The 26,878-nt window shown below is 39.2% G+C and overlaps 1 protein-coding gene across 1 annotated transcript; it reads left to right on the top strand.

The window, feature by feature from the left end:
• On the top strand, nucleotides 1–26,866 carry RSPH3 (radial spoke head 3). Its single transcript, XM_045500944.1, has 9 exons — nucleotides 1–94; nucleotides 143–833; nucleotides 6,776–6,863; nucleotides 18,679–18,820; nucleotides 20,599–20,744; nucleotides 21,764–21,967; nucleotides 23,524–23,686; nucleotides 25,746–25,832; nucleotides 26,374–26,866. Exons 1-9 carry the CDS (start codon nucleotides 1–3, stop codon nucleotides 26,706–26,708), a joined length of 1,950 nt encoding a protein of 649 aa, XP_045356900.1. The 3' UTR covers nucleotides 26,709–26,866.
• The last annotated feature ends 12 nt before the right edge of the window (nucleotides 26,867–26,878 follow it).

Genomic DNA, 26,878 nt, shown 5'->3' with positions numbered 1-26,878 from the left:
ATGCAGACAGGGCTGCGGAGCGCGGCGGCAGCCCGCTCCGGAGGCGCAGGGGTGACGGTGCAGGGAGACGCCAAGAAGCCCTCCCCCGGCCCTGGCACGTAACAGAGCTGGGAGGCCGGGTGCCACGTGCGTGCGATCACAGGTGAGCAGCGCCAGGTAGCGGCGCGACGGGAGCAGAAACGGCCGAGGGCGCCCCTTAAGGAACGGGAGCACGTGGGCCTGGGAGAATGGCGTCGAAAAGCCAGACTCCAAACTGGGGACGAGGACGGCCGCGGTGCCTGCCAAGATCCTCAACACCGCCCTGCCCGACTCGCCCGGCAGAAAGCTCCTAATCCGCAGACGCACCTTCCGGGGAGGCGCGCGCGCGCGCCGAGGCAAGAGCCGGAAGTTCCCCTGAGAACGGGCCTTCCCGCGAAAACCGCCGGCCGGAACTGCCAGGAGGTCCCGCCTCCGGGCGGAACTCCGGGTTGCCGGGCAACCGCGGTGGGAGACGCAGGCTGGCTCTGTGTTCCGTGGGGCAAGCCGAGTGTAGCTCCCACCCCCTGTCCTGGCAACTTCCTTTCCTGGCCGCCTTCCTTCTTGCCGCCTCTCCTTGCGTCGGGGAATCCCTGCCCTTGGCAATACGTACACCTCTCCGGCTCCCAAGACCGCTTAGCGCCCACCTGCTTGAAAGCCGGTATTCACCCGAAGCGGAGCGACCTGGCCCCGGGCGTGGCCTCCACGCTGACCGACCGCACCTCCCTGGCCATGGGCACCTACACCTACACCTACACCAGCCGGCCTCGGGCCCTGCCCTGCCAGCGCCGCCGTTACCGGGACCACCTGATGCAGCTGTGAGTGAGCAACCGGCCCCCTGAGTGGTCTCCACCTGCCCCCATCCCGGGACCTCGGGATTCTGGCCCCTTCGCCCTGGCGACTCTGCCCACGCTGCTCTCCCCACTCCACAGCCTCCGAAATAAAATCTCTTCCCTAAAGAACTCCCCCGTGGCGTGGAGGAATGAAGCAAGAAGGGGCACGGGTGGCCTCCCTTAGTTAACTTTTAGTGATAATGAGTTGCTGGCATGATCAATAACATGTACATGAAACCCCCTTGTTTCACAACGTTTGAGTCACTATTGTTGGCCAACTATCCGCACCTCACTAAGGGCATTCATGTGCGTTTTCTTCCTTAGTCCACAGTACTGTGAAGTTGGTTTTGTAACTCCCATTATGCACATGAAGAAACAGACTGAAAGCCAAATAAAGCTCTTTGCACGCCAGTCTTTGGCCAGGAATCATCAGGTCATCCTTCCATGCTGGACCCCAAATTGTATTTTTACATTAATGCGTTTACTTGCAAATATTCAAATATCCATATGTATTATTATCCATAATAACGTTTACGGCCCTTTCTAAAGCTTATAGTTCCTGCTATAAGCCTCAAATTTTGGAACCAGCAGAACTGCCCAAGAATGCAGACTCCCTGGAAGCTGAAACCTTTGTTGTCTTTTGTCCACCTAGGACTGTGCCTGACATACAGGGAGCACTCAAAACAAATTGTTGAATTAATGACTGAACATATCAGCTAAGTAACTCTTGATGCTTATTTCAAACATTTAGTCTAAATTCGTAATTGTCTTATGACAAATAAAAACCTTGTATATAAGAAATGCTTCTCAGGGGGCACCTGGCTGGCTCAGTCAATGGAGCATGCAACTCTTGATCTCGGGATTGTGGGTTCGACCCCCATGTTGGGTGTAGAGGTTACTTTAAAAAAATAAAATAAATTTTTTTTAAAAAAAGAAAGAAAGAAAAAATTCCTGTCACTTTAAGGAAACCAGGATGGAAAATTTAAATTTATAGATCGATTATTTATACTGTTAAAGGTTTCAACTTGAAAACACTTTCAAAAACACTTTCTGATGTCTTTAAGTGTTGCTTACAAATCATTACTAGTAAATTACACCAACAATGAAATAAGAATAAATGGTGTTTCATTAGGAATGGTTTTTTTTCCTAGCTAGTTGATAAGCAACTTGTAGGACCTTGTTTATATTGAAGCAATCCATTGATTACAACCATTGGAAGGAGTGTATATGTGCATGTGTTTGATTTTTCAGTTTAAAATTATCAGTGGTGATTTTCAGTTTATAAAATTAATGAATGCTTGTTGAAGCAAATGAAAAATACAAAATAAGAATGAAAAAGGCAAATGAACTCCTACCCACCTCTATTCCCACTTCCCTTAACAATCTTATATTATTCTTCTACACCTCTGTACTTGAGGATATGTACCTTATATAGGAGGTTTATTTCCAAAATAGAATCATACTACACATATTAATCTGTAATTAGCTTCATCCCTGCTTTTTACAACCTCTAATTCTTTTTTTTTCCTAATTTCTTTATGTATACATACACATATTTAATTTTATATAAATAGAATGTTATCATTTATGCTTGGGTACATTCTTAGTGCACCACCCTCTTCAACGTTTATTTATTTTTGGGACAGAGAGAGACAGAGCACGAACGGGGGAGGGGCAGAGAGAGAGGGAGACACAGAATCGGAAACAGGCTCCAGGCTCTGAGCCATCAGCCCAGAGCCCGACGCGGGGCTCGAACTCCCGGACCGCGAGATCGTGACCTGGCTGAAGTCGGACGCTTAACCGACTGCGCCACCCAGGCGCCCCGCACCACCCTCTTCCCTTGTAAACCTGCTCTTCCCTTCCTGCCCAGAGGGTAAACCATGTTAATGACCTTACATGAATGTTTCTGGACTTTTCTCCATATTTGCGTTTGTGTACAAATATATAAGTATATACATACAAGAACACACAGGAGTTTTGTCTACTTCTTAGCAATGATAACATACACAATTCTCAACATCTTCCTTTTCTCAGTTAATTCTTTCTAGAAATCTTCCCAATTATTTTCAGTAGCATGATGTGTCCTATACGGATGTACAACGTGTTACTAAAATTTTCCACTATTGATAGATATTGGTAGATATTCAGATATTCACATATTTTCCACTATTGATATTGATAGATATTCAGTTTGCTTCAAGTTTTTAACACAAAGAGGAAGATTTCAAGAAACAACTTCATATGCTGGCCTTTTGATTTCTATGAAGCAGATTCCCAGGATGGGATTGTTAGGTCACGAATATTTTTAACATGAACAGACGGAATGATATGCCTTTCCTTTAGGAATGTTTAAACATATCTTTTTCCATACATCCTCACCAGCAATAGGTGGTAGGGATTTTTCTTTCTTTTTGGCTTTTGATAGTGTAAAACCAAAACTAACATGTTTTCTCATTATTATATTAATTAGCACTAGGAGGTTTTAATCAAGTGAGCGTCATGTTTAGATTATTCTATTTTAAAAGACCACTGGATACAACGTATAGAACAAACTGAGGGAGAAATGTTAACAGTTAAGAGACTGAAAGAGTTTTGCAGTAGTCCACGTAAAAGACAGTGGTGGCAATGAGCAATGGATAGATGTGAAAGAGATTTGGGGAGGAGAATCAATAGGACTGCTAGGATACAGGGAGTGAGGAAGAAAGAAGAACCACGGATGACTCCCAGGCTTCTAGATTAAGCCAATTGGGTGGTTAGCAGTACCATATAATGAAACAGAGAACACTAAAGAAGTAACAATTTGGAGTGGGAGAGTGATAATTGGTTCAACTTTGAGGTTGCTTTTGAGATATCTCAGTGAGATGTCATTGAACATTATCAATTGGATATACATTCCTAGAGCTCAGAGGAGAGTTCTGAGCTAAAGGTGAAATAAAATAGGGAGTTTTAGGTATAAGGATTATGAGTGAAGTCTTTTGAGAATGGATATGGTCGACTAAGGCAAGAGAAGGCTGAGCCCTGAGGAAATCCTTCCGTATAGGAGGAGCTAGCCAACGCAGGCTGAGAAAGAACAGTTAAAGAAGTCCTAGAAGAAACCATCAGAAGACTGTGGTAGTGCCACAGAGGCTAGAAAAGAGAGGCTTCAGTGAAGGAGTGGCCAACCGAGCTGAACACTTCCCAGGGATCAAGTAAAATGCACAGTGTAACACGTCTGGGTTGTAAGTAACATGAAGTCAGGTTATCCAACAGTGGTTTCAATATATGATAAAAAAGCAACTTACTACCCTTCTCAAAATCATTTCTGATGGAGTACTATTATTGTGTAGGTCAATATTTTGTTTCATAGCCACACATAGGATATCATTTTAAAGAACTTTAAATCAGGGACACCTCGGCGGCTCAGTTGGTTAAGAGTCCAACTTCGGCTCAGGTCATGATCTCACAGTTCGTGGGTTCGAGCCCTGCGTTGGGCTCTGAGCTGACAGCTCAGAGCCTGGAGCCTGCTTCAGATTCTGTCTCCCTTGCTCCCCGCCCCTCCCCCACTCACGCTCTGTCCCTCTCTCTCAAAAATAAATAAACACTGAAAAAAACTTTTTAAAAGAACTTTGAATTAAAACATCAATTCTATGTTTTTCACTATTCACTATTGATATTCTGATCCCCCAGATTAAAATTTTATTAACATTTAAAACAATATCATTTGTGGGACACCTGGGTGGCTCAGTCAGTTAAGTGTCTGACTTCAGCTCAGGTCATGATCTCACGGTTCATGAGTTCGAGCCCCGCATCAGGCTTTATGCTGACAGCTCAGAGCCTGGAGCCTGCTTCTACCCTACTCGCCCCTACCCTACTCTCTGCCCCTACCCTACTCGCACTCTGTGTCTCTCAAAAATGAATAAACGTTAAATAAAAAATATATATTATTTGAAAATACATCTCTTTTTTGCCTATGTGAGATAAAAGTTTTTATTTTTTTAATTAATAATTTATTTTTTAATTTACATCCAAGTTAGTTAGCATATGGTGCAATAATGATTTCAGGAGTAGATTCCCTAATGCCCATTACCCATTTAGCTCATTCCCCTTCCCACAACTTCTCCAGTAACCCTCAGTTTGTTCTCCATATTTATGAGTCTCTTCTGTTTTGTCCCCCTCCCTGTTTTTATATTATTTTTGCTTCCCTTCCCTTATGTTCATCGGTTTTGTCTCTTAAAGTCCTCATATGAGTGAAGTCATATGATTTTTGTCTTTCTCTGACTAATTTCACTTAGCATAATACCCTCCAGTTCCATCCACGTAGTTGCAAATGGCAAGACTTCATTCTTTTTGATTGCCGAGTAATACTCCATTGGATATATATATATATATATATATATATATATATATATACACACCACATCTTCTTTATCCATTCACCCATCAATGGACATTTGGGCTCTTTCCATACTTTGGTTATTGTTGATAGTGCTGCTATAAGCATGGGGGTGCATGTGCCCCTTCGAAACAGCACACCTGCATCCCTTGGATAAATGCCTCGTAGGGCAATTGCTGGGGTGTAGGGTAGTTCTATTTTTAGTTTTTTGAGGAACCTCCATACTGTTTTCCAGAGTGGCTGCACCAGCTTGCATTCCCACCAATAATGCAAAAGAGAGCCTCTTTCTCCACATCCTCACCAACCTCTGTTGTCACCTGAGTTGTTAATGTTAGCCATTCTGACAGGTGTGAGGTGGTATCTCATTGTGGTTTTGATTTGTATTTCCCTGATGATAAGTGATGCTGAGCATTTTTTCATGTGTCGGTTGGCCATCTGGATGTCTTCTTTGGAGAAGTGTCTATTCATGTCTCTTGCCCATTTCTTCACTGGATTCTTTGTTTTTTGGGTGTTGAGTTTGAGAAGTTCTCTATAGATTTTGGATACTAACCCTTTATCTGATATGCCATTTGCAAATATCTTCTCCCATTCTGTCGGTTGCCTTTTAGTTTTGCTGATCGTTTCCTTCGCTGTGCAGAAGCTTTTCATCTTGATGAGGTCCCAGTAGTTGATTTTTGCTTTTGTTTCCCTTGCCTCTGAAGATGTGTTGAGTAAGAAGTTGCTGCAGCCAAGATCAAAGAGGTTTTTGCCTGCTTTCTCCTCAAGGATTTTGATGGCTTCCCGTCTTACATTGAGGTCTTTCATCCATTTTGAGTTTATTTTTGTGTATGGTGTAAGAAAGCGGTCCAGGTTCATTCTTCTGCATGTCGCTGTCCAGTTTTCCCAGCACCACTTGCTGAAGAGACTGTCTGTATCCCATTGGATATTCTTTTCCTGCTTTGTCAAAGATTAGTTGGCCATACGTTCGTGGGTGCATTTCTGGGTTCTCTGTTCTGTTCCATTGATCTGAGTGTCTGTTTGTGCCAGTACCATACTGTCTTGATGGTTACATCTTTGTATTAAGCTTGAAGTCCCGTGAAAATATATCTTTGAGGTTAAAGAACAATGAGAAATTTGACTTACTTCTTAAACCTGATTCTGTGAATCCTTTCAACCCTTCAATCAAATTATTGTCAGTACTTGAAGGCAGACCCCTTTCCCACTGGCCATTTTCACATTTGTCAGTTAGCCCAGCAGATTTACAGCCTAAATCCAGCTCGACCACTTGCTAGCTAGGTAACCTCGGGCACATTCCTTTCTCAATCTCCTTCCTCTTCTGTCAAATGAGAATCATAGTTCCCATCTGGAAGCTTATTGTGAGCAATAATTAAAATATGTGGAGTGGCTGGCATCTAATAAGCATTCAATAAGTGGTAGTCATTTGTCATTGAGTGTGTCAGAACAAAAATCTGTATTCTTAACATTTTTATCTTAGTCTAAATCCAATTAAAAATGAGTTGACTTGCATAGACCAACACTCTATTACCGTAGTTATTTAGTATTTGCTCTTTTACAGTGCTGAAGAGCCTGTGCATCATGGAAACATAATGTATGACAGAAGGGTGGTCCGAGGCAATACTTATGCTCTACACACAGGACCTCTGGTAAGTATAATGTGAATATTCTAACACAGAGCTTTTCAAACTAACTGTGCTAACATGACCAGTTTGTTTGTTTTGATTTCTAATTTGTTGCAAACTAAAACTTTTGTAAAATAGAATATTGATAGACTACTGGAAAAATGAAATCTAAAAATAAAAAAAGACATGCAAAATACAAGGCTGCTGGTGATTGCCAGGGGCTGGGAGAGTGGGGGAATAGGGAATTAGTGTTTACCGGGTGCAGAAGTTCAGTTTTGCAATATGAAAAGAGTTCCGGAGATGGATGGTGGTAATGGTTGTGCAACAATATGAATGTACTTAATGCCTCTGAATTCTACACCTAAACATGGCTAAGATGGTAAATTTATGTGCACTTCACTGCAATTAAAAATAACAATTAAACAATACAAAGCCCAAGATTTTATTAGATTAACAGAACTTTGTAACACTGCTCTAAAAGTTTGTAAACTTCTACTCTCAATTTCTGTAATTAAATTTTTGCAGACCAAACAGTTCATAGGCATCAGTGTAACATATTTAGGTTTGTTTAAATTATTTCATACTGTAATACTATTTTCATTATTTAGTCAAAAATTATTTTCTTTAATTCACTCAGTAAATATTTATAAAGTTTTAGCACTCCTGTGCTGAGTACCTAGGATACAGAGATGATTAGGATGTGGCATGATATTAAGAGTGATGATTTCTTGGTACAGAAATGAAATATAGTTAAGTTAATATGTAAACACTGTATGATATATATGTGCCTAACACCACATGGTGACATGTGGAATATTAGACATTTTGAAGCATGAAATATACATCAAAACCACCTAGAAAACTCACTAAAAATATGGATGTTTCAGCTATACCCGAGATCTACTACATTAAAACCTTCAAGGGTTGGACACAGGAGTGTGCATTATTAGTAACTTCCCTAGGCAGTCCTGGTACAGCCAATTCAGGGACCAACACTTGAAAACAACAGCTCAAATATGCAATATGGATATGTGTTTCAGCATCTTGTGGCAGTAGAAATGAACCCTGGCACATCTAGAAGTAAAGGAAAAAAGAGAATCACCATTTTTTTAGGTTTTTTTAAATTAATATTTTGATGATTTGATATATATACTTTTTTTTTTTTAGTTCTCTAGTCAGTTATTCAACAATTTAACTAAAAATCTATACTGAGGGGTGCCTGGGTGGCTCAGTCGGTTGAGTGACCAACTTCGGCTCAGGTCATGATCTCGCAGTCCGTGAGTTTGAGCCCCACGTCGGGCTCTGTGCTGACAGCTCGGAGCCTGGAGCCTGTTTCAGATTCTGTGTCTCCCTCTCTCTCTCTGCCCCTCCTCCACTCATGCTGTGTCTCTCTCTGTCTCAGAAATAAATAAACATTAAAAAATTAAAAAATAAAATAAAAATAAAAATAAAAAGTCTATGCTGAGACTTCCAGTTCCAGACAAGCAGGGATTCACCAATCCCTTCCCATTCCTCCCTCTTTCAAGTGAAAAAGCCCCGGACATAGCCCAACAAGCAAACATAGGAAGACTCTGGAGGTGGAAAGAAGCAAGGGAACTGGCTGGGGTCCTCAGGATTTGAGCGAGATAGTGGTGAGTTCCCTAAGTCTTCTTTTTGCTGCCTGCATATCCCATTCAGAGCGCTGGAAAAGCCTGCAACCTGGAACCACCAACAGGCACAGGCCTGCTCCTTCTATCTATCCAGAAGACTAGGGGAAGGGTAACCGAGCAGAGCAGAAACCTTTTTACTACCCCTCCTCCAGCCAAACCCCAACAGAAAAACTGTCCTGGCCCCCCCAGTGGAGTCAGCGAGACTGAGCCAGGCAACTAATGTACCAGCCCTGCGTGGCAACAACACCACCAACTCATCGGTGCTCTGATTCCCTCACTGAGGTGGGGTCAACATGGGTGGAGCAGGAAACTGAACTTCCACTCCTACCCAGGGGCAGGGAGATGGTAAGAAATGGTACAAGTTGGTGCCCTACATTTGCTGGGGTAACAGCAGCAGACCCATGAAGGAGCCGCATTTTCAACCCTACCTGTCAGCAACAAAGCGAAACAGGTGCGATAAGGCAGGGCTGGTCAGAGCTCCACTCCTCTGCACCCCAGCACTGGTGTCAGTTGATAACAGCAAGAAGATGAAATACCACCCCTACCAGGCACCTAGTTGACCCTCTGCTTTCACATGGGGCCTAGCAGGATGCTGAACTTCCATCTCCACCCATGCCTGCTGCTAAAACAAAAAAGCATGACTCCCTGCTACACAGATTAAATAAGATCCAGAGTGTCATGTCATAATACCCAAAATTTCCAGGATACAATTAAAAAAATCACTCATCCTACCAAGAACCAGGGAAGTCACAACTTGAAGGAGAAAAATCAATCAAGAAATGACAACACGAAGATGACTCAGATGTAGAAATTACCTGATGAACGTTTTAAAGCAACGATCATAAATGAATTCAGCAAAGTTGCAGGATATAAAATCAACGCACAAAAATTGGTTGCATTCCTATATACCAACAATGAAGCAACAGAAAGAGAAATCAAGGAATCGATCCCATTTACAGTTGCACAAAAAAACCATAAAATACCTAGGAATAAATCTAACCAAAGAGGTGAAAAATCTATATGCTGAAAACTATAGAAAGCTTGTGAAAGAAATTGAAGAAGACACAAAAAATGGAAAAAGAGTCCATGCTCCTGGATAGGAAGAATATTGTTAAAATGTCGATACTACCCAAAGCAATCTACATATTCAGTGCAATCCCTATCAAAATGACACCAGCATTCTTCACAGAGCTAAAACAAATAATCCTAAAATTTGTATGGAACCAGAAAAGACCCCGAGTAGCCAAAGCAATCTTGAAAAAGAAAACCAAAGCAGGAGGCATCACAATCCCAGACTTCAAGCTATACTATAAAGCTGTAACCATCAAGACAGTATGGTACTGGCACAAACAGACACTCAGATCAATGGAACAGAACAGAGAACCCAGAAATGCACCCACGAACGTATGGCCAACTAATCTTTGACAAAGCAGGAAAAGAATATCCAATGGGATACAGACAGTCTCTTCAGCAAGTGGTGCTGGGAAAACTGGACAGCGACATGCAGAAGAATGAACCTGGACCGCTTTCTTACACCATACACAAAAATAAACTCAAAATGGATGAAAGACCTCAATGTAAGACGGGAAGCCATCAAAATCCTTGAGGAGAAAGCAGGCAAAAACCTCTTTGATCTTGGCTGCAGCAACTTCTTACTCAACACATCTTCAGAGGCAAGGGAAACAAAAGCAAAAATCAACTACTGGGACCTCATCAAGATGAAAAGCTTCTGCACAGCGAAGGAAACGATCAGCAAAACTAAAAGGCAACCGACAGAATGGGAGAAGATATTTGCAAATGGCATATCAGATAAAGGGTTAGTATCCAAAATCTATAGAGAACTTCTCAAACTCAACACCCAAAAAACAAAGAATCCAGTGAAGAAATGGGCAAGAGACATGAATAGACACTTCTCCAAAGAAGACATCCAGATGGCCAACCGACACATGAAAAAATGCTCAGCATCACTTATCATCAGGGAAATACAAATCAAAACCACAATGAGATACCACCTCACACCTGTCAGAATGGCTAACATTAACAACTCAGGTGACAACAGAGGTTGGTGAGGATGTGGAGAAAGAGGCTCTCTTTTGCATTATTGGTGAGAATGCAAGCTGGTGCAGCCACTCTGGAAAACAGTATGGAGGTTCCTCAAAAAACTAAAAATAGAACTACCCTACACCCCAGCAATTGCCCTACGAGGCATTTATCCAAGGGATGCAGGTGTGCTGTTTCGAAGGGGCACATGCACCCCCATGCTTATAGCAGCACTATCAACAATAACCAAAGTATGGAAAGAGCCCAAATGTCCATTGATGGGTGAATGGATAAAGAAGATGTGGTATGTATATATATCCAATGGAGTATTACTCAGCAATCAAAAAGAATGAAGTCTTGCCATTTGCAACTACGTGGATGGAACTGGAGGGTATTATGCTAAGTGAAATTAGTCAGAGAAAGACAAAAATCATATGACTTCACTCATATGAGGACTTTAAGAGACAAAACCGATGAACATAAGGGAAGGGAAGCAAAAATAATATAAAAACAGGGAGGGGGACAAAACAGAAGAGACTCATAAATATGGAGAACAAACTGAGCGTTACTGGAGGGGTTGTGGGAGGAGGGATGGGCTAAATGGGTAAGGGGCATTAAGGAATCTCCTGAAATCATTGTTGTACTATATGCCAACTAATTTAGATGTAAATTTTAAAAAATAAAAAATAAAATTTAATAAATAAATAAATAAATAAATAAAGCAATGATCATAAAAAGTGCCTCAGTCAAAAGTGAATAATTATGACCATTCTTAAAACAAATGAAAAACAGAAAATATTAGCAAAGAAATAGAAGATCTACAAATGAACCAAATGGAAAATATAGAACTGAATTATGCAATAACCAAAGTTAAAAACTCATAGGACAGTTATCTTTCGTTTGGTTTTCAGACAGACGGCATTCTCTAATCGTCACTTTTGGTCAGATTACTAAGAAGCGCTGTTCAAAACGTCGTAATACCTGAGTTCAGCAGAAACCACTTACAATTGAGAAAATGCCGCCTCTTGAAACGGATACAGAAGTGGAAACTGAAGAGGTTTTAAAGATGGACCATCATATGGTACAGGAGCTTACAGACCTATGCTCGAAGATAAAGAGGCTACTGTCAGAGCACTTGGAAAAGTATAAGAGAATTGAAAGAGAACGGAAACGTGCAAACCCGGTCAGTCACAAAAACAAATTACAGAAATAAGTGAAAAACAAGAGAAACTCAGCATGTGGAAAAAAGGGGAAAAGATAGAAGAGACATCTAGAGAATCTCTCCAAGAGTTGCAATCCACGCATAATAAGAATACCTGAAATAGATGGCAAAGGAAATGAAGCAGAAACAATAATTCAGGAACCAATAGAAGAAAATTTTCCAGATTTGAGGGACTAACTAGATCGGTAAATAGAAAAGCTCATAGGCTACCAGTAGAACTTAACGAAAAGAAAGCAACACTTTGGACATACCCTAGTGACGTTAAACTGGAAGATAAAGAAAAAGTTCTACAAGTATTCAGAGAAAGCAGGTTACTTATAAAGGGGTAAAGGGGTAAGAGTCAGACTGACCTGATATTTCTTTTGCAGCTCTAAATGCCAAAAAGACAATGAAGCAATGTCTACAGAGGTTTAAGGGAAAAATAATTTTGGGCCAGGAATTCTGTATCCTGCTAAGTTATCATTTCTATACGAGGGCAACTGGAAGACATTCACAGATATTCAGGAGTTAAAGTATATCACCCAAATGCTGTCCTTGAAAAATTTGTTAAATGATGTTGCTGCAACCCACCAACACCATAAGTTAAAACAATTCAATTGTAGTGAGACAATTGTATGAAAAAAAAAAAAATAGGGTAAAAAGAAAAGTGGGTAAGCATTAAAGCTAGTTAAACATCATTAAGATTAAATTGTTAGCTGTAGGGTTATAAGACTAAGTGCAAAAATAGATTTGTAAGTTCAATCTAAAATTTCAGTTTCTCTCATTTTAAACTGAAAAAGTGTGGTAAATGTTTAATTTAGAAAGCAAGTAAGTGCTGTTATTTTTAGTATGTAATGTAGATAAAGATATGCATGCTCTTCAGCTAAACATAAGTAAAATAAAAGGGCTTTGTCAGTGTGGACAGGACACATAGAGTAAAGGCATTCCAAGTGTTAATCTGACAAAATGGGAAATCAGTACAGTTTTATGTCCTCTATTTTTGTCATAGAGGGGGAAAAAAGTAACAAGTTTATAATGTGAATACTGTGTAAAAAGAAAATTTCTAAATCCCTGGTTGGGGAGGTGGTAGATGAAAACCTTGTTTTATGTACATCTTGTCCAGGGAAAATCAGTAGTTCCTGCTTCATATGGTCGTTCATTATAAGTAAATTTGACACTGAGATAAAGTTACAGGTAAATTATAGTATACCAGTTTTACAGATTGGAGAGGAAGTGTGAAAAACAGCAAGGAAACATTAAAATTAACATAAAATAGATTGAAAGAGGTGAATTATCACACTCATAATCAGGCTAAATACCTCTGTTAAAAAGATTCAAATTGGGTCAAAAATCAGTCTCTGAACCTAAATGTTCACATTTGTACAAAACAAAGGATAAAGGAATTTAAAGATAATGAAAACCATAAGTCATAAAAATTGAAGTAGGAGCAACGTTTTTATCAGAATTTAAGTTATAATAAAGTATAAAACTGTAGTATGTAATATTTAAGCTTTATGTGGTAAATAACATGGCATTCATATGTAAAATGATCAGTATCTGAGTGGTAGCTTTACTGATGTATACATAGTTATTTTAATTGTAGACTTAAAATTGTTTCATTTTATGTACTTAATAAAGTAATTCTTAACATAAAAAAAAAACTTGTAGGACAGACTCATCAGAGCTGACATAGGGAACAATCAGTGAGTTCAAAGTCAAATTGATGGAAATTACCCAGTTGGAACAACAGATAGAAAATAGACCACACACACACACACACACACACACACACACACACACACACACTGCATCTCTTAAAAGAGCAAAAGGATAAAATTGGAATACTACAAACAAATCCGTACATATAAATTCAGCAAAATAAATGAAATGGACAAATTCTCCAAACTATAAACTATCAGAATTCACCTAAAATGGAATAGATATTCTGAGTTGCCTTATAACTATAAAAGAGATTACATTTCTAATTTAAAGGCTTTCAAAAAAGAAATATCAGGCCCATATGGTTTCACTGGAAAATTCTACCAAACATTCCTCATTCTACCAAAAAAATCCTCATTGATTTTATATAATTTACACAATTTTACACAGTCTCTTCCAGAAAATAAAAGAGGAAGGAACACTTCGGGTAATCAGCATTACTCTGATACCCAAAGCAGACAAAGACACTAAAAACAAAACTATAAACCAATAGCTATCATGAATGTAGATGCAACAATTCTTAATAAAATATTAGCAAATATAATCCAGCAATATATAAAAAGATCATATGCCATGACTAAGCAGGATTTATTCCAGAAATGCAAGGGTATTCCAACATTTGTACATCAATGTAATCCACCATATCATATAGGTTAAAGAAGAAAAAAATCCCATGATCATATTTATCGATGCAGAACAAGCATTTAACAGAATTCGATGTTCATTGATGATAAACACAGCAAATTAAGAACTGAGGGAAATTTTTTCAACTTTATGAAGAGCATCCACAAAATATCTACAGCTTACCTATCATACCTAATGATGAAAGAATGAATGCTTTCCCCCTTTGGACTGGGAAAAAAGGCAACGATGTCCACCCTCACTACTCTTATTCAGCATAGTACTGGAAGTTCTACCCAGTACTAGACCCAGATCAGAAAGAAAGAAGTAAAACGGTCCCTAATTGCAGATGACATTTTTACATACATAGAAAATCTCAATGAATCTATAAAAAAAAGCCCTAGAACTAATAAGTGGGCTGAGTAACATCACAGGTACAAGGTCAACATACAAAAATCAGTCATATTTTTGTATACAGAAATATAATAAATCTAGAAAGGAACACACGGAAAATAAAATTGTAAACACAATACCATTTACAATCACTTCAAAACACTTGGAATACCTAGGTATACATCTAACACAACATGTACAGGACCTATAAGATAAGAGTTACAAAGTGCGGATGAAAGAAATCAAGACCATCTAAAGAAATGGAGAGATATGCCTGGACTGGAAGATTCACCACAGCAAAGATGTTAATTCTCCTCAAATTGATCTATATCACAATTTCTATCAATCTCAGCAAGATATATGTAGGGCTAGACAAGCTTATTTTAAAATTTGAAAAAGAAGTATAAAGTGGTAGGAATCACTCTACCCAACATTAAGACTTATCATGTATGACATTAGTAATCGTATTAACACAGGGCAGTGGAGGAATAGCTATATGGAACAATGAAACAGAATAGAAAACTCAAATATACCAGCACAAATACACTTGACTAATTTTTGACAAAGGGATAAAGAAGTTCAATAGTGGAAAAATAGCCTTTTTAACAAATAGTGAGGGAGCGATTGGACATCTGTAGACAAAAAAATTACATGAACCACAACCTAAACAATACACCATACAAAAAAATTAATTTAGATGGATCATGAATTTAAATGTAAAATGTAAAACTATAAACTTTTAGGAGAAGCACTTCAGAATCTCGGGCTAAGCAGAGAGTTCTTAGATATAATACCCAAAATACAATCCAGAGAAGAAAGCATGGTGAATTGGACTTAATTGAAATAAAAAATTTGTGGGGCATCCTGGTGGTGCAGTCAGTTAAGCATCCAACTTCGGCTCAGGTCATGATCTCACAGTTTGTGAGTTCCAACCCTGCATCGGGCTCTGTGCTGACATCTCAGAGCCTGGATCCTGCTTCACATTCAGATTCTGTGTCTCCCTCTCTTTCTCTCTGCCCCTCCCCAGCTTGTGCTCTCCCTCTCTCTCTCTCAAAAATAAATACATAAATAAACTTTTTAAAAAATTAAAAACTTTTGTGATATGGAAAACCCTTATAAGAGGATAAAAACACAAGCTACAAACTGGAAGAAAATATTTGCAAACCACATATCCAGCAAAGATCTTAAATTTGGAATATTAAAGAATTCTCAAAACTCAGATTAAAAAAAAAATCATCCAGGGGTGCCTGAGTGGCTCAGTTGGTTGAGCATCCAGCTTTGGCTCAGGTCGTGATCTCACGGTTTGTGAGTTCGAGCCCCACATCGGGCTCTGTGCTGACAGCTCACAGCCTGGAGCCTGCTTTGGATTCTGTGTCTCCCTCTCCCTCTGCCTCTCCCCCACTTGGGTTCTGTCCCTCTCTGTCTCTCTCTGTCTCTCTCTCAAAAATAAATAAAATGTGGGAAAAAAAAACTGTTGAAAAGCTGAGACTTTTAAATAGTGATAGTAACAAAAGTGAGGATGTGAAGCGATTGGAACTCTCATGCATTGTTGATGGAAATGTCAAATGGTACGTTCCCTCTAGGTAATTGTTTAGTAGCTACTTATAAGAACTAACAAGTCTTACTTACTGTTTGAATCCACAATTTCCCTTAGACATTATCCCAGAGAAATGGGAACTTATATTTACATATAAACCTGTAAGGGGCACCTGGGTGGCTCAGTCAGTTAAGCATCTGACTTCAGCCCAGGTCATGATCTCACGGTTCATGGGGTTGAGCCCCACATCAGGCTCTCCATTGTTAGCACAGAGCCTGCTTTAGATCCTCTGTTCCCCCCTCTCTCTGCCCCTTCCCTGCTGGTTCTCTCTCTCTCTCTCTGTCTCTCACTCAAAATAAATAAATAAACTTTTTTTAACCTGTACATTAACAAACATTCATAGCAGCTTTATACATGATAGCCAAAAACCAAGAACACATCCTGAGTGTCTTTCAATAGGTAAATGGCTAAAGAAACCTGGCACTTCCGTGCAATTAAGTACTACTCGGTAACAAAAAAGAAAGGAACTATTGATATATGTAACAACATGAATGGATCTCAAGGACATTTGGCCTAGTGAAAAAAGCCAATCTCATAAAGTTACACACTATATGATTCCTTACATGTAACATTCTCGAAAAGACAAAACTATGAAGATGGAGAACAGATTAGTGGTTGCCAGGGGATAGGAATGAATATAGGACTTAAGAACTATAAGGGAATACCCAAGAGAGCTCCTTTGTGGTGATAAAACAGATCCCTCTGTTGATTGGGTGATAGCTAACATAAATCTGTATTTGGGATAAAACCGCATAGAACTATACACACAGACATAAACACAAATCAATGCTTGTGAAATTTGTGAAAACTGAATAAGATCTGTTTATATTTTACCAGGGTTAATTTTCTGATTTTGATATTGTGCTGAAGTTATATAAATTATATATTGCAGGAAGCTGAGTGAAGGGGACAAAGGACTCTACTATTTTTGCAATCTTTGATAAATGATTTCAAAAGAAAACTTTTTAAAAAGTTCTTTTTTAAAAAATATTTTGACTAGATTATGAAACAGTTAAGTAGGGCAATGTATTAATGTATTTCTACAATGAACTTACTTGCATTTATGTTATCCCAAATCTTTCCAGAGCTGACATTAATAGTTCTGTTCCAGTAAGAAAATGGAAATAAGTCAAGCATGATATTTGGAATAATGTAGAATGAACACAGGAAAAAAGCTTTCACTAGATGATCCCAATAATAATACTATGATATTAGTAATTATATTAGAAAAATGGAAGTATAAGTGATTCTTTTTTCTTCCTTTTTTAAAGAAATATGGGTAAATTATTTTATAATAAAAGGAAATGGTAACTACATAGAGGAGCTTTCCTATGTCAGGCATCATGTTAGGCTTGTTACATTATCTGATTTGTTCCTTGCAAACAAAAACTTTAGATATATGTTATTGGTATTGCTGTTGTACAGAGAAAACAGGATATCTGAAAACTTAGGTTGTTACCCTGAGCTTTACTAATCCTACTAATTAATAAACTGAAGACTTGGCATTTGAGCTTCAGAGCCCAGTGCTCTTCTTTCTACTATTTAACGCTCATATGGAGAGTTTTTGATAGCGTTAAGTTAGGAAAAACCATATAAAATGTATGATTATCACAACTGCAAAAAACTGTGTGCATTTAAATGACAATAGCCAGGGTATTAGGGAAATGGGATTATGGGATATTTTCCTTTTAAAAATTTTAATGTTATTACATTGTTATTTCAATTAAAATGTTTTGCAATTCTAATTTTAAATATTAATTTTTTTTTCATGCAAAGTACTTTCATATTTCCCCTCTCTGTATATTTACCTTGAAATAAGACAGGTTAGCTATAAGAAATGACCACAGGGGCACCTGGGTGGCTCAGTCAGTTAAGTGTCCGATTTCGGTTCAGGTCATGATCTCTCAATTCGTGAATTCGAGCCCCACGTCGGGCTCTGTGCTGACAGCTCAGAGCCCAGAGCCTGTTTTGGATTCTGTGTCTCCCTCTCTCTCTGTCCCTACCCCACTCATGCTTTCTGTCTCTCTGTTTCTCTCTTAAAAATATATAAACATTAAAAAAAAATTAATGACCACAAAATGAGATGTGGATATGAAATCAAGGACCTCTAAATACTGCAGAATACTGTGAATAATTATATTTTTAATGCCTTAGTCACCTGTTGTTTTGTGCCCTTGGACAGGCTTTGTTTGGGTTAAGATGTTTTCTTTGTGAGCTAATATATTTTTTAAGGAAATTTTGTCTAAATGAAATTCAGATTTTTAAAAAATCCTGGTGCTTTTCAGTTCCTTAATTACTGAGGAGTTATATAGTATACTAGGTTACTAAGCATCCAAGAAATTTGTGGTAAAAAAACTTGAATGAGGAAAAACAACTTATTAGATAGGATTCTGTCACTGTTTATTCCAGTTAACAGTCATACTTTGAAGTATGCTTACTTACGTGCTTCATCAGATAACTATAATTACCTGACAAAGTTCAAATAGAATTGTAATCATTAAATCAGAAAGCATTATATGACAGATATTTTCATGCTATCCAGGAATCACTTCTGCAATGGCAGTTCTGTGTGCTTTGAGAAAGATTTTCTAACTTTTAGAAGCCTTTTCTGTCACTCAGCCTGGGCAGCCTGATCCTATAGAAATTCAGAGACAGCAACAGGCTAAGAGGAGGGCTCTTGCCAAAAAACGAGCTCAAGAACAGTTCAGACCACGAACACCCGAGCCCGTGGAAGGCAGAAAGCACGTGGATGTGCAGACAGGTATGTGACCATGCCATTGGCATCATGCCTCCTTGGTTTGCCCAGTTTTCTAAGTCCGTTCATTTTTATTTGGCTTTTCCATTATTTACATATCTGTTATGCTATGCAGTACTGCTCCAATCACATGGTAGTAGGAGTCCATTCATTAAACAAATTCATAGACTATGTTATTACATCGGGTATGAGACGGGGTTAGAAAAGAATTTGATGACCAAATTAATTCTGTCTTAGCCCTTTTCACATAGTCGTTTCCCAAACTGTGATTATTTCTCCCTTTTTCTTTTTATAGCCCGACATGAATCACAGCTGGGACCTACAGGAGGAGAGAGCAGGGTAGTTCCATCTTGGCACTTTGTCTGTCTTTTAAAAGGAGTGAACTCATCCAGATCTGAGTCCTCCAACTCTCTCACCCCTGCCTTTTCTGTTCTCTGCTTTTAATCTCCTCTCACTGCGCATATTCCCCCGGGCCACACAAGCTCTGCTGGGCCAGTGCCAGGCTTTCTTGCTTGTCTGCCGGTTCTGAGCTAGGGAGGCTTACCTGGACCTAGAGGTCCCAGCTGTGTTGTTGTCAGAATCTTGGTAATCAGACAATACTTGGTGTTTTCCTTGGACTGATGTAACTATTAAGGATTCACCTTGGGGCTCCTGGGTTGCTCAGTTGGTTGAGCGTCCGACTTTGGCTCAGGTCATGATCTCGTGGTCTGAGTTCGAGCCCCACGTTGGGCTCTGTGCTGACAGCTCAGAGCCTGGAGCCTGCTTCGGATTCTGTGTCTCCTTCTCTGTCTGCCCCTCGCCTGCTCATGCTCTGTCTCTCTCTGTCTCAAAAATAAGTAAAAACATTAAAAAAAAAAAAAAAAAAGGATTCACCTTGCACCTTGTCAAGATGATGAGTGGCTTCATCAGTTGTTTCTGGGTAGTTAGGGCAAATGGAAAAGAACTATTTCATGCCTTTTCCCCCTACCCTGGGGCCAAGTCTAGAATGAGGATATGTCTGTAATTAGGCAATATAGTTGTAAATCTGTAAGAGCTAAATTTTAGTGTTTCTTTATACCAGCAGAATATTAAATGATACAGGAGCAACCACTTTGTGTTGAGTTTTCCTACATCTCAGAAACTATTCCAGTCCTCTACGTGTATCTCCTTTCTTTATTATTAGAAGGACTCCTTGTGATGGTAATTATGATCCCTTTTACAGATAAAGAAACTAAGGCTCTAAGAAGATGTAACTTGACTAGGTCCTATGTTCAACATCTGACTCCAGTTCTCATGTTCTTTGCATGATAACCACGCTGACCTTGCCTCACATAAATTATTCCTAAGGTGAAATCTGTTTTCATAAGCCTGCTTATAATCTATAGCCTAGAGGGAACATCAAGTAACATAGTGACATGGTGCATAATTTTTTAAATATCCAGGAATTTTCAAATCTTTACACATTTACTATCTTAGAACTCAGTTATATAGGTGGATTATTAACTTTTCATCCCCAATTATACTTTGCATCTTACAAACATCTAGGCCTCATGTTCTCCTTTAGTTCTGTTTTCAAGCACAAAGCTCAGTGCTTTCTCAACATTCAATAAATGTCCTAGCCTGACTAGCCCTTGGGTCTTCCAAATACATAAAAATGCTTAGTACAATATGTGAATTTAGTCCCACATTTGAGCACTTCTTTTCTGATCCATTTAATTCTGTTTTTAAGGAGCTAAAGTTTCAATACACATATATGCCTAAAAGAGACCAGAATTTCAAACTCAATGCGTATGGTATTCTCTTAGAAATGTACCTTGAAGAAATTGCTGACCGCATAATAGAAGTTGATGTGGAATGCCAAACAGATGCATTTTTGGACAGACCACCAACACCACTCTTTATTCCTGCCAAAACTGGCAAAGATGTGGCCACCCAGATACTAGAAGGAGAGGTACAGTACTTTATCTGGACTTCCCTCTATCTTCTTTATAAACAGGTTAAGTTAGGTTTAGTTAAAAGCTTACAAACCACTTCATAATCAGAAAGATTCTACTATTGGATTTCTTTCCAACTGTACTTATAATAGTTTTATCCTGAAATAGCATATTCTGATTTCTCCTCTTTGCAGATCAGAAATAAAAATCATTAGAAATATTTTTAGAATGTCTGCACTTTGATTTTTGTGTGTTCATACTTGATTAATGTCTGAATACAAGGTAAATTTGTACCAAATAAGGAAAAATAGCCTCTCTGGTATAAGATACTGAAATAAGAGGTCCACTGTTAGCTGCTTGTAAATTATATAATTTTCATTAAGATAATCTCCCTATGTTAGAAAAAAACTAAAATAATTTCATTTTCATATCAATGTAGAATACATAAATAAGCCAGTTTATGAGATGGAAGAAGAGAAGCCATGCTTATGTGCATAATGACTTGGGTGAGATTTAAGACTTGAAGGAACTTGAAAGAACTTCCATTGAAATTGAGAAATAAAATAAGTCTTCACAAACTACATCCAAGGGTATAGCTGCCTCTAAACCCTGGAGAAGAACCACCAAAATGCCCTTTATTCTTGTTCCTTAGTTCTTCAAAGTGTTAGTGAAAACAAACCAGTAAAAATTGAGTCGAAAGGGCAAAAACTGAGAAATACAAGGATATTTCTTTCAGGTTTCAGAGTCTGCTCTTAAAATTATTGAGTATCAGGGTTCATTTTGATGGCTCTGTAGGTCTTTATATAATTTGGACTCAAAATGATTTTTGCCTGTAAATGAAATGCTTATTGTGTGTGCCCTGTGGGGCTGTGTTGAGTGTTGGAAACCATTAGGTAAAGCACCATCACAGCATCTATAGCACACACAAGATCCTCAATAAACAGTATCCTGTCATGACTGCTTTTCTGGATGTTGTTTCTTTCAGCATTTGGTTCATGACTCAGATTTTAAATTTGCTTTGTTTTGTGTGTTTAAGCTCTTTGACTTTGATCTTGAAGTTAAACCAATGTTAGAAGTTCTGGTGGGAAAGACCATTGAGCAGTCTCTTTTGGAAGTAATGGAAGAAGAAGAGTTGGCTAACCTGCGGGCCAGTCAGTGTGCGTATGAAGAGTTACGCAACGTCGAACTTGCTGAAGTCCAGCGACTTGCAGAGCAAGAGAAACGACACAGAGAGGAAAAAGTATAGAACTCTAGTTTTCTTTCTTAGACAGTCTTTGGATGTTTAACAGATCATGTTCTGAATCACACGTAGTATGTCATAGAGCTAGAGATCTTTGCAAATATGTTAGAAAAGAGTTTGTTGCTCAGTTATCTCCTATAGATCACAGAACTTGTACACACAGAAGCACATTCTTTAATACCAGCTTAGGTATATGTACCTAGAGTTGCCAAAAGTTTCTAAATGTAATTTTAATTACATTTGTAATTACATTTAATTTCATTTGTAATCACATATGTCCTGACTGAAAGGCAGTCTTACATATCAAGATTCCTAGCAAAGGAAATGTATTGGTTTTTCCATAATCAGTGGCAGAAAAGTAGAAGGGAAAAGTGGACCAGATTGGGGATGGGTGTGGTGGAAAAGCAGAGGATCCAGACAGAATTCTGGGTCTTTTTTCTCAATGACCAGACCCTTCTCTATACCCTAGGGATTCTCCAGAACTTCTTTGCATAATATTGCTTCACATTACAAGTTTTTAGAACTTTTAATAAGAAAAGTTCTAGGATCTAGTTTTTAAAATATGCCAATAACCTTCAGTTAGGAAATGATAGGCTCAGTCATCTTTTAAGACTTTTTCTGGGTCTGGTAATAATTGTCGCCCTCTGTTGGACACCGAATGTATAAATTATGTAGGAGTGACTGAATACCTAAAAGAGTTCAAACAATTTCCCAAAGAGTCTCACTCACAGCACAGAATAGCTTAGTTGTTGGGATATTCCGCTGAATACCTAATTAAATTGACTTTTCGTTTTTCTCCAAAATGAATAATTAATTGCATAAAGGGCATAGGGCTTATGGTAGAGATTATGCAAATGAAGACCATTTGTTTACAAATGTAAAATGATCAGTGGCAGTATTAGCTTTATTGAAATAATCAGTGAAATGCTCATCAAAGGAAACTTCTTGTTTATTTACTATTAGGAAATATACTGTGAAAACAATGAAGAATACAAATCGTCTAAATTTATATTTACTTAAATTCTGAAAATAGACTTAATAAGAAACTCTTCCCACTTCCACATGGGAGCAGAGAAGATGGTTCATTAGCTCTATAGATATCCTATGGTCTACAAAAAGCAACAACAAAAAAAGGTTTATAATTTTCAGAATTTTATGAATTCAAAGAATCATTACAAATGACACAACTCGTTGGCCCAGGTACTTTAAATGAAGATATCTGAGCAACTATAATTTTCATATTGGTAGTTTATTATAATACTAGTTGCTAATAATAGTTATATATTATTCTTTGCTAACACCCATACGGTCAACCGTGCACGTGTTGAAGTTCTTTTGCTTAAAAATGGATCAGCAGATGAATTTCACCTGAAGCTCCATCCCTTGTTTGACTTCTTGTTTGAAATTCTCTAAAACCTTCATGCACCATTAACGGATTCCTCGCTGTCCACGTTTTGATCCAAATCCGCGTCCAGCTTCTTGCCCTCAGCACACACGGCGCTGGGGGAGGACGGCGCGGCTGAGTAACCGTGTGCGGCCGTGTCTTGTGCGTGCAGGAGCGCCGGAAGCGACAGCAGTGGGAGGTGGCGTACAAACACAGCGAGACCGAGCAGAAAGTGGCGGCGCGCGTGTTCGCCCAGCGGTACCTGGCCGACCTTCTCCCCTCGGTGTTCGACAGCCTCCGGGACGGCGGCTACTTCTACGACCCCGTTGAAAGAGGTTTGTGGGGGTGTTGTCAGGTCACTCTGCTACTGTCCGCTTCCTCTGCATGCTTCCAAGTAATCCCGTGCCCGTTTCCATTCGGAATTGGAATCTATCTTTGAAACCAACTCTGAAGGTCAATTCGAGTCGTGTTAAGTTAGTACTATTACTAATGAGAGGTATGCTAGAAAGACCTGGACGTGTCTTTTGCTGAGAAGCAGCACTGGGCAGTAGGAAGAACTAGGACCTGATGTCAAAAACTTGAGTGCGGGCCCCAGTTGCATCCTCGGTCAGCTGTATGACCTTCAATTTCCTCATGGGTGAAATGAGGATTATTCAGGAGCTAAATGTCAAAATATGTGTGGAACACGATGTGTATAAAATATGTGTGTACGTACTTGTCACTTTTTCTCAGCTGACTCCCTGTTCTGCTCAAAAACCCTTAAAGTCTTCATTCGCTTAGGTGTGGACACCATCCCTGGGCCTGTATTAGGTGTGGGAGATAAAAACAAGGAGACCTGTCTCTGAGCTTAGAGAACCGCACCTGTCAGCTCTCTGTCCACCCTCTGAGCCCCACCCCTCAGCTAGTCAGGCCAAATGAACAGTTTCTCAGAGCTGCCCTCCTTCCTCACGTTCAGAAGCATTTAAATTCACAAAATGTGTACAGGTCCTGTTTCAAATGGCTAATAGTATTTGGGGGCAGGGTTCAGTAATATTAATTTTCACTGGTTACAGATTCAATTCAGTACACATGCATAAGGGGTCAGATTACAGACAAATATTATTAGTTTATATTGTACTTTACCATTTCTGTAGTATTTTTTATACATGATAGCATTGATACCAGTAACCCTGGGGGGTAGATAGAGCAGATCAATTCCCATTTTTCAGAAGTAGAAACTGAAGCCCAGAGAAGTTAAATACCTTCTCCCAGACAGGCAGGGAAGCCATTAGGCCTGGGACTCTGACCCCAGGTCCGGTGCTCTCCTGGGCTTCGTTGCCGCCTCCTTGGGGTCTAGCTAGACTGCTGTTAGCCACACAGAGTCTGGTAACCTTTTTTCCCCTCATGAATTGCTAAAAAAAAAAAAAAAAAGTCACAGATCATTGAGAAGCTTGCAAATGAGATTCATGCCTGAGATTAAAAAATTATTTATAGTAGTGAATATAATATTCTATTATACTCTCTATTGTCACCCCATTGAAAAGTAACAGATGCTACCCCCTCCCCAAAAAAGCTATTTTGAAACATTAAAATGTATATTGTAATGGATCATATTTTTTAAAAGGCTTACACAGTAGATTTCCATTTCAGTTTGAAGAAATTTATCACTAATGGAAGCACCTAGTTTCTGACCCATTTCTAGATGGTCTTGTTCTCAGATACTCTCTGACCCTTGGTCAGCTCCTCATGGGCTCCGGGCCTCAGATGGGAGCATTCTCTTTATCATCTTGGTTCAGTCCCACATTTGTATTGCATTTGGATTGGAGTTCTGCTCCCAGACCCACATCTTCCTCCCCACTCCTGAACCCACCCCCTCGTCTACCTCAGATTGTACCTGTGCAGTCAGCTCCAAAGGCTTGGACTCCAAGGAAGGCTTCATAGTTTTGAAAATACTATTTTTACTGCAATAGAAAGGAAATGGACCAAAACGTACAGAGAGAATGTGGCAAAATTAATGCTGTATAAGTCTATTTGATATTTTAAGTATTAAGAAAACAGTGGGGGGGGGGTTGTGCTGGGTGGCTCAGTGAGTTAAGCCTCCAGCTCTTGATTTTGGCTCAGGTTATGATCTTGAAGTTTGTGAGATCGAGCCCATGTCAGGCTGCACACTGACAGTGCGGAGCCTGCTTGGGATTCTCTCTGCTCCTCCCCTGTTCTCATGTCTTCTCTCTCTCTCTCTCTCTCTCTCTCAAAATAAATAACCTTAAGATAAATAAGTAAATAGAACTGTGTTAATGAGCCTTCAACATTAGGGGGAAAGCACAGATTCTTCCTATCTATAATGATTCATAAAAATCATTATAATGAAATTATAATGAATTTCATTATAACGAAATTAACTTTTTTTAATTACAGATATTGAAATAGGATTCCTTCCATGGCTAATGAATGAAGTTGACAAAACAATGGAATACAGTATGGTGGGAAGAACAGTGCTTGACAGTAAGTTGTTTTATTTTATGTAAAAGTCATTTCTGAGGCTCCTGGCTGGCTCAGTCAGTAGAGCATGCAACTCTTGATCTCGAGGTTGTAAGCTCAAGCCCTGTGTTGGGTGTAGAGATTACTTAAAAAAAAAAAAATTGTTTTAAAGAAAAGTCATTTCTGAAATGTTCCATTAGAAAGAATGAATAGAAGAAAGATGTTAAATTTTATAGTTTTAGTTTTTAAAGTTTCATTATATCAATTGTATTAACAAAGGCGCGTATTTTTACCCTCAATAATACTTTTGGTTGTTGTATAATTTGGTCAGAATCAATATCTTCTGTCATTACTTTATAAATGATATTCTGGTAAAACACGCATTGAATGTAATTCATATTCAGTGCGTTAAGTGGCACAGAAGTTAAATGTGCCAATATCGTATAAAAGGTTACAATACAGGGAAGGGATGAGGCCTGGTGAGTGCTTTATAGTCCTCTGTAAGTCAGCCTTATGACTACCCAAATCCGAACAGTCAGTGATTTTTCCACATAAAATTTTTCAGTGTTGATTCGTGAGGTGGTTGAGAAGAGACTGGCTGCGTATGAGCAGAGGGACGACCAGCCCCCGGCCGGGAAGCCGAAGGACGAGCTCGGGGGCTCCGGGAGGACGACAGAACCACCAGTGGGTTATGAACTCCAGGAACAAAGCACAGCACAGCCACAGAGGCCGCTTCTGGGAAGAGACTCCCTGCAAAGAACACCAGATGATGGAAGGTATATGGAGAGTGTGTTAGCCCAAGAAACGAAGCTTATGGAAGAAGGAGAGTATGAGCAAACAAAAATAAGGAAAACCTCGGGGACAGGAGTGCTACGACCAAGGGGAGACTTCCAGCCATGAAACCAATCAACGGCCAGTCAGCATTGCAAGCAATCAGGTAATGGTGCGCAGGCTCCCTCGGGTTATGGAAATTATGTTGCATTTACTCAACATGTCTTTTTGTCTACTGGATTGGACAAATCAAATATGTTGAAATAATAAAACTAACTGAAATGAAACTTAATTCATTT

The sequence above is a fragment of the Leopardus geoffroyi genome, chromosome B2 (assembly GCF_018350155.1).
Source record: "Leopardus geoffroyi isolate Oge1 chromosome B2, O.geoffroyi_Oge1_pat1.0, whole genome shotgun sequence".
Classification (NCBI taxonomy): domain Eukaryota; kingdom Metazoa; phylum Chordata; class Mammalia; order Carnivora; family Felidae; genus Leopardus; species Leopardus geoffroyi.
Note: the sequence above shows the minus strand (reverse complement) of the source record. Positions and strands in the feature narration are given on the sequence as shown.

Bases quoted from the DNA above. Each gene is read 5' to 3' on its own strand.
- RSPH3 (XM_045500944.1), top strand. From the start codon at position 1: ATGCAGACAGGGCTGCGGAGCGCGGCGGCAGCCCGCTCCGGAGGCGCA. The intron at 6,864-18,678 runs GTAAGTATAATG...TCTGTCACTCAG, and splicing joins CTCTACACACAGGACCTCTG to CCTGGGCAGCCTGATCCTAT. The intron at 21,968-23,523 runs GTATAGAACTCT...TTGTGCGTGCAG, and splicing joins AACGACACAGAGAGGAAAAA to GAGCGCCGGAAGCGACAGCA.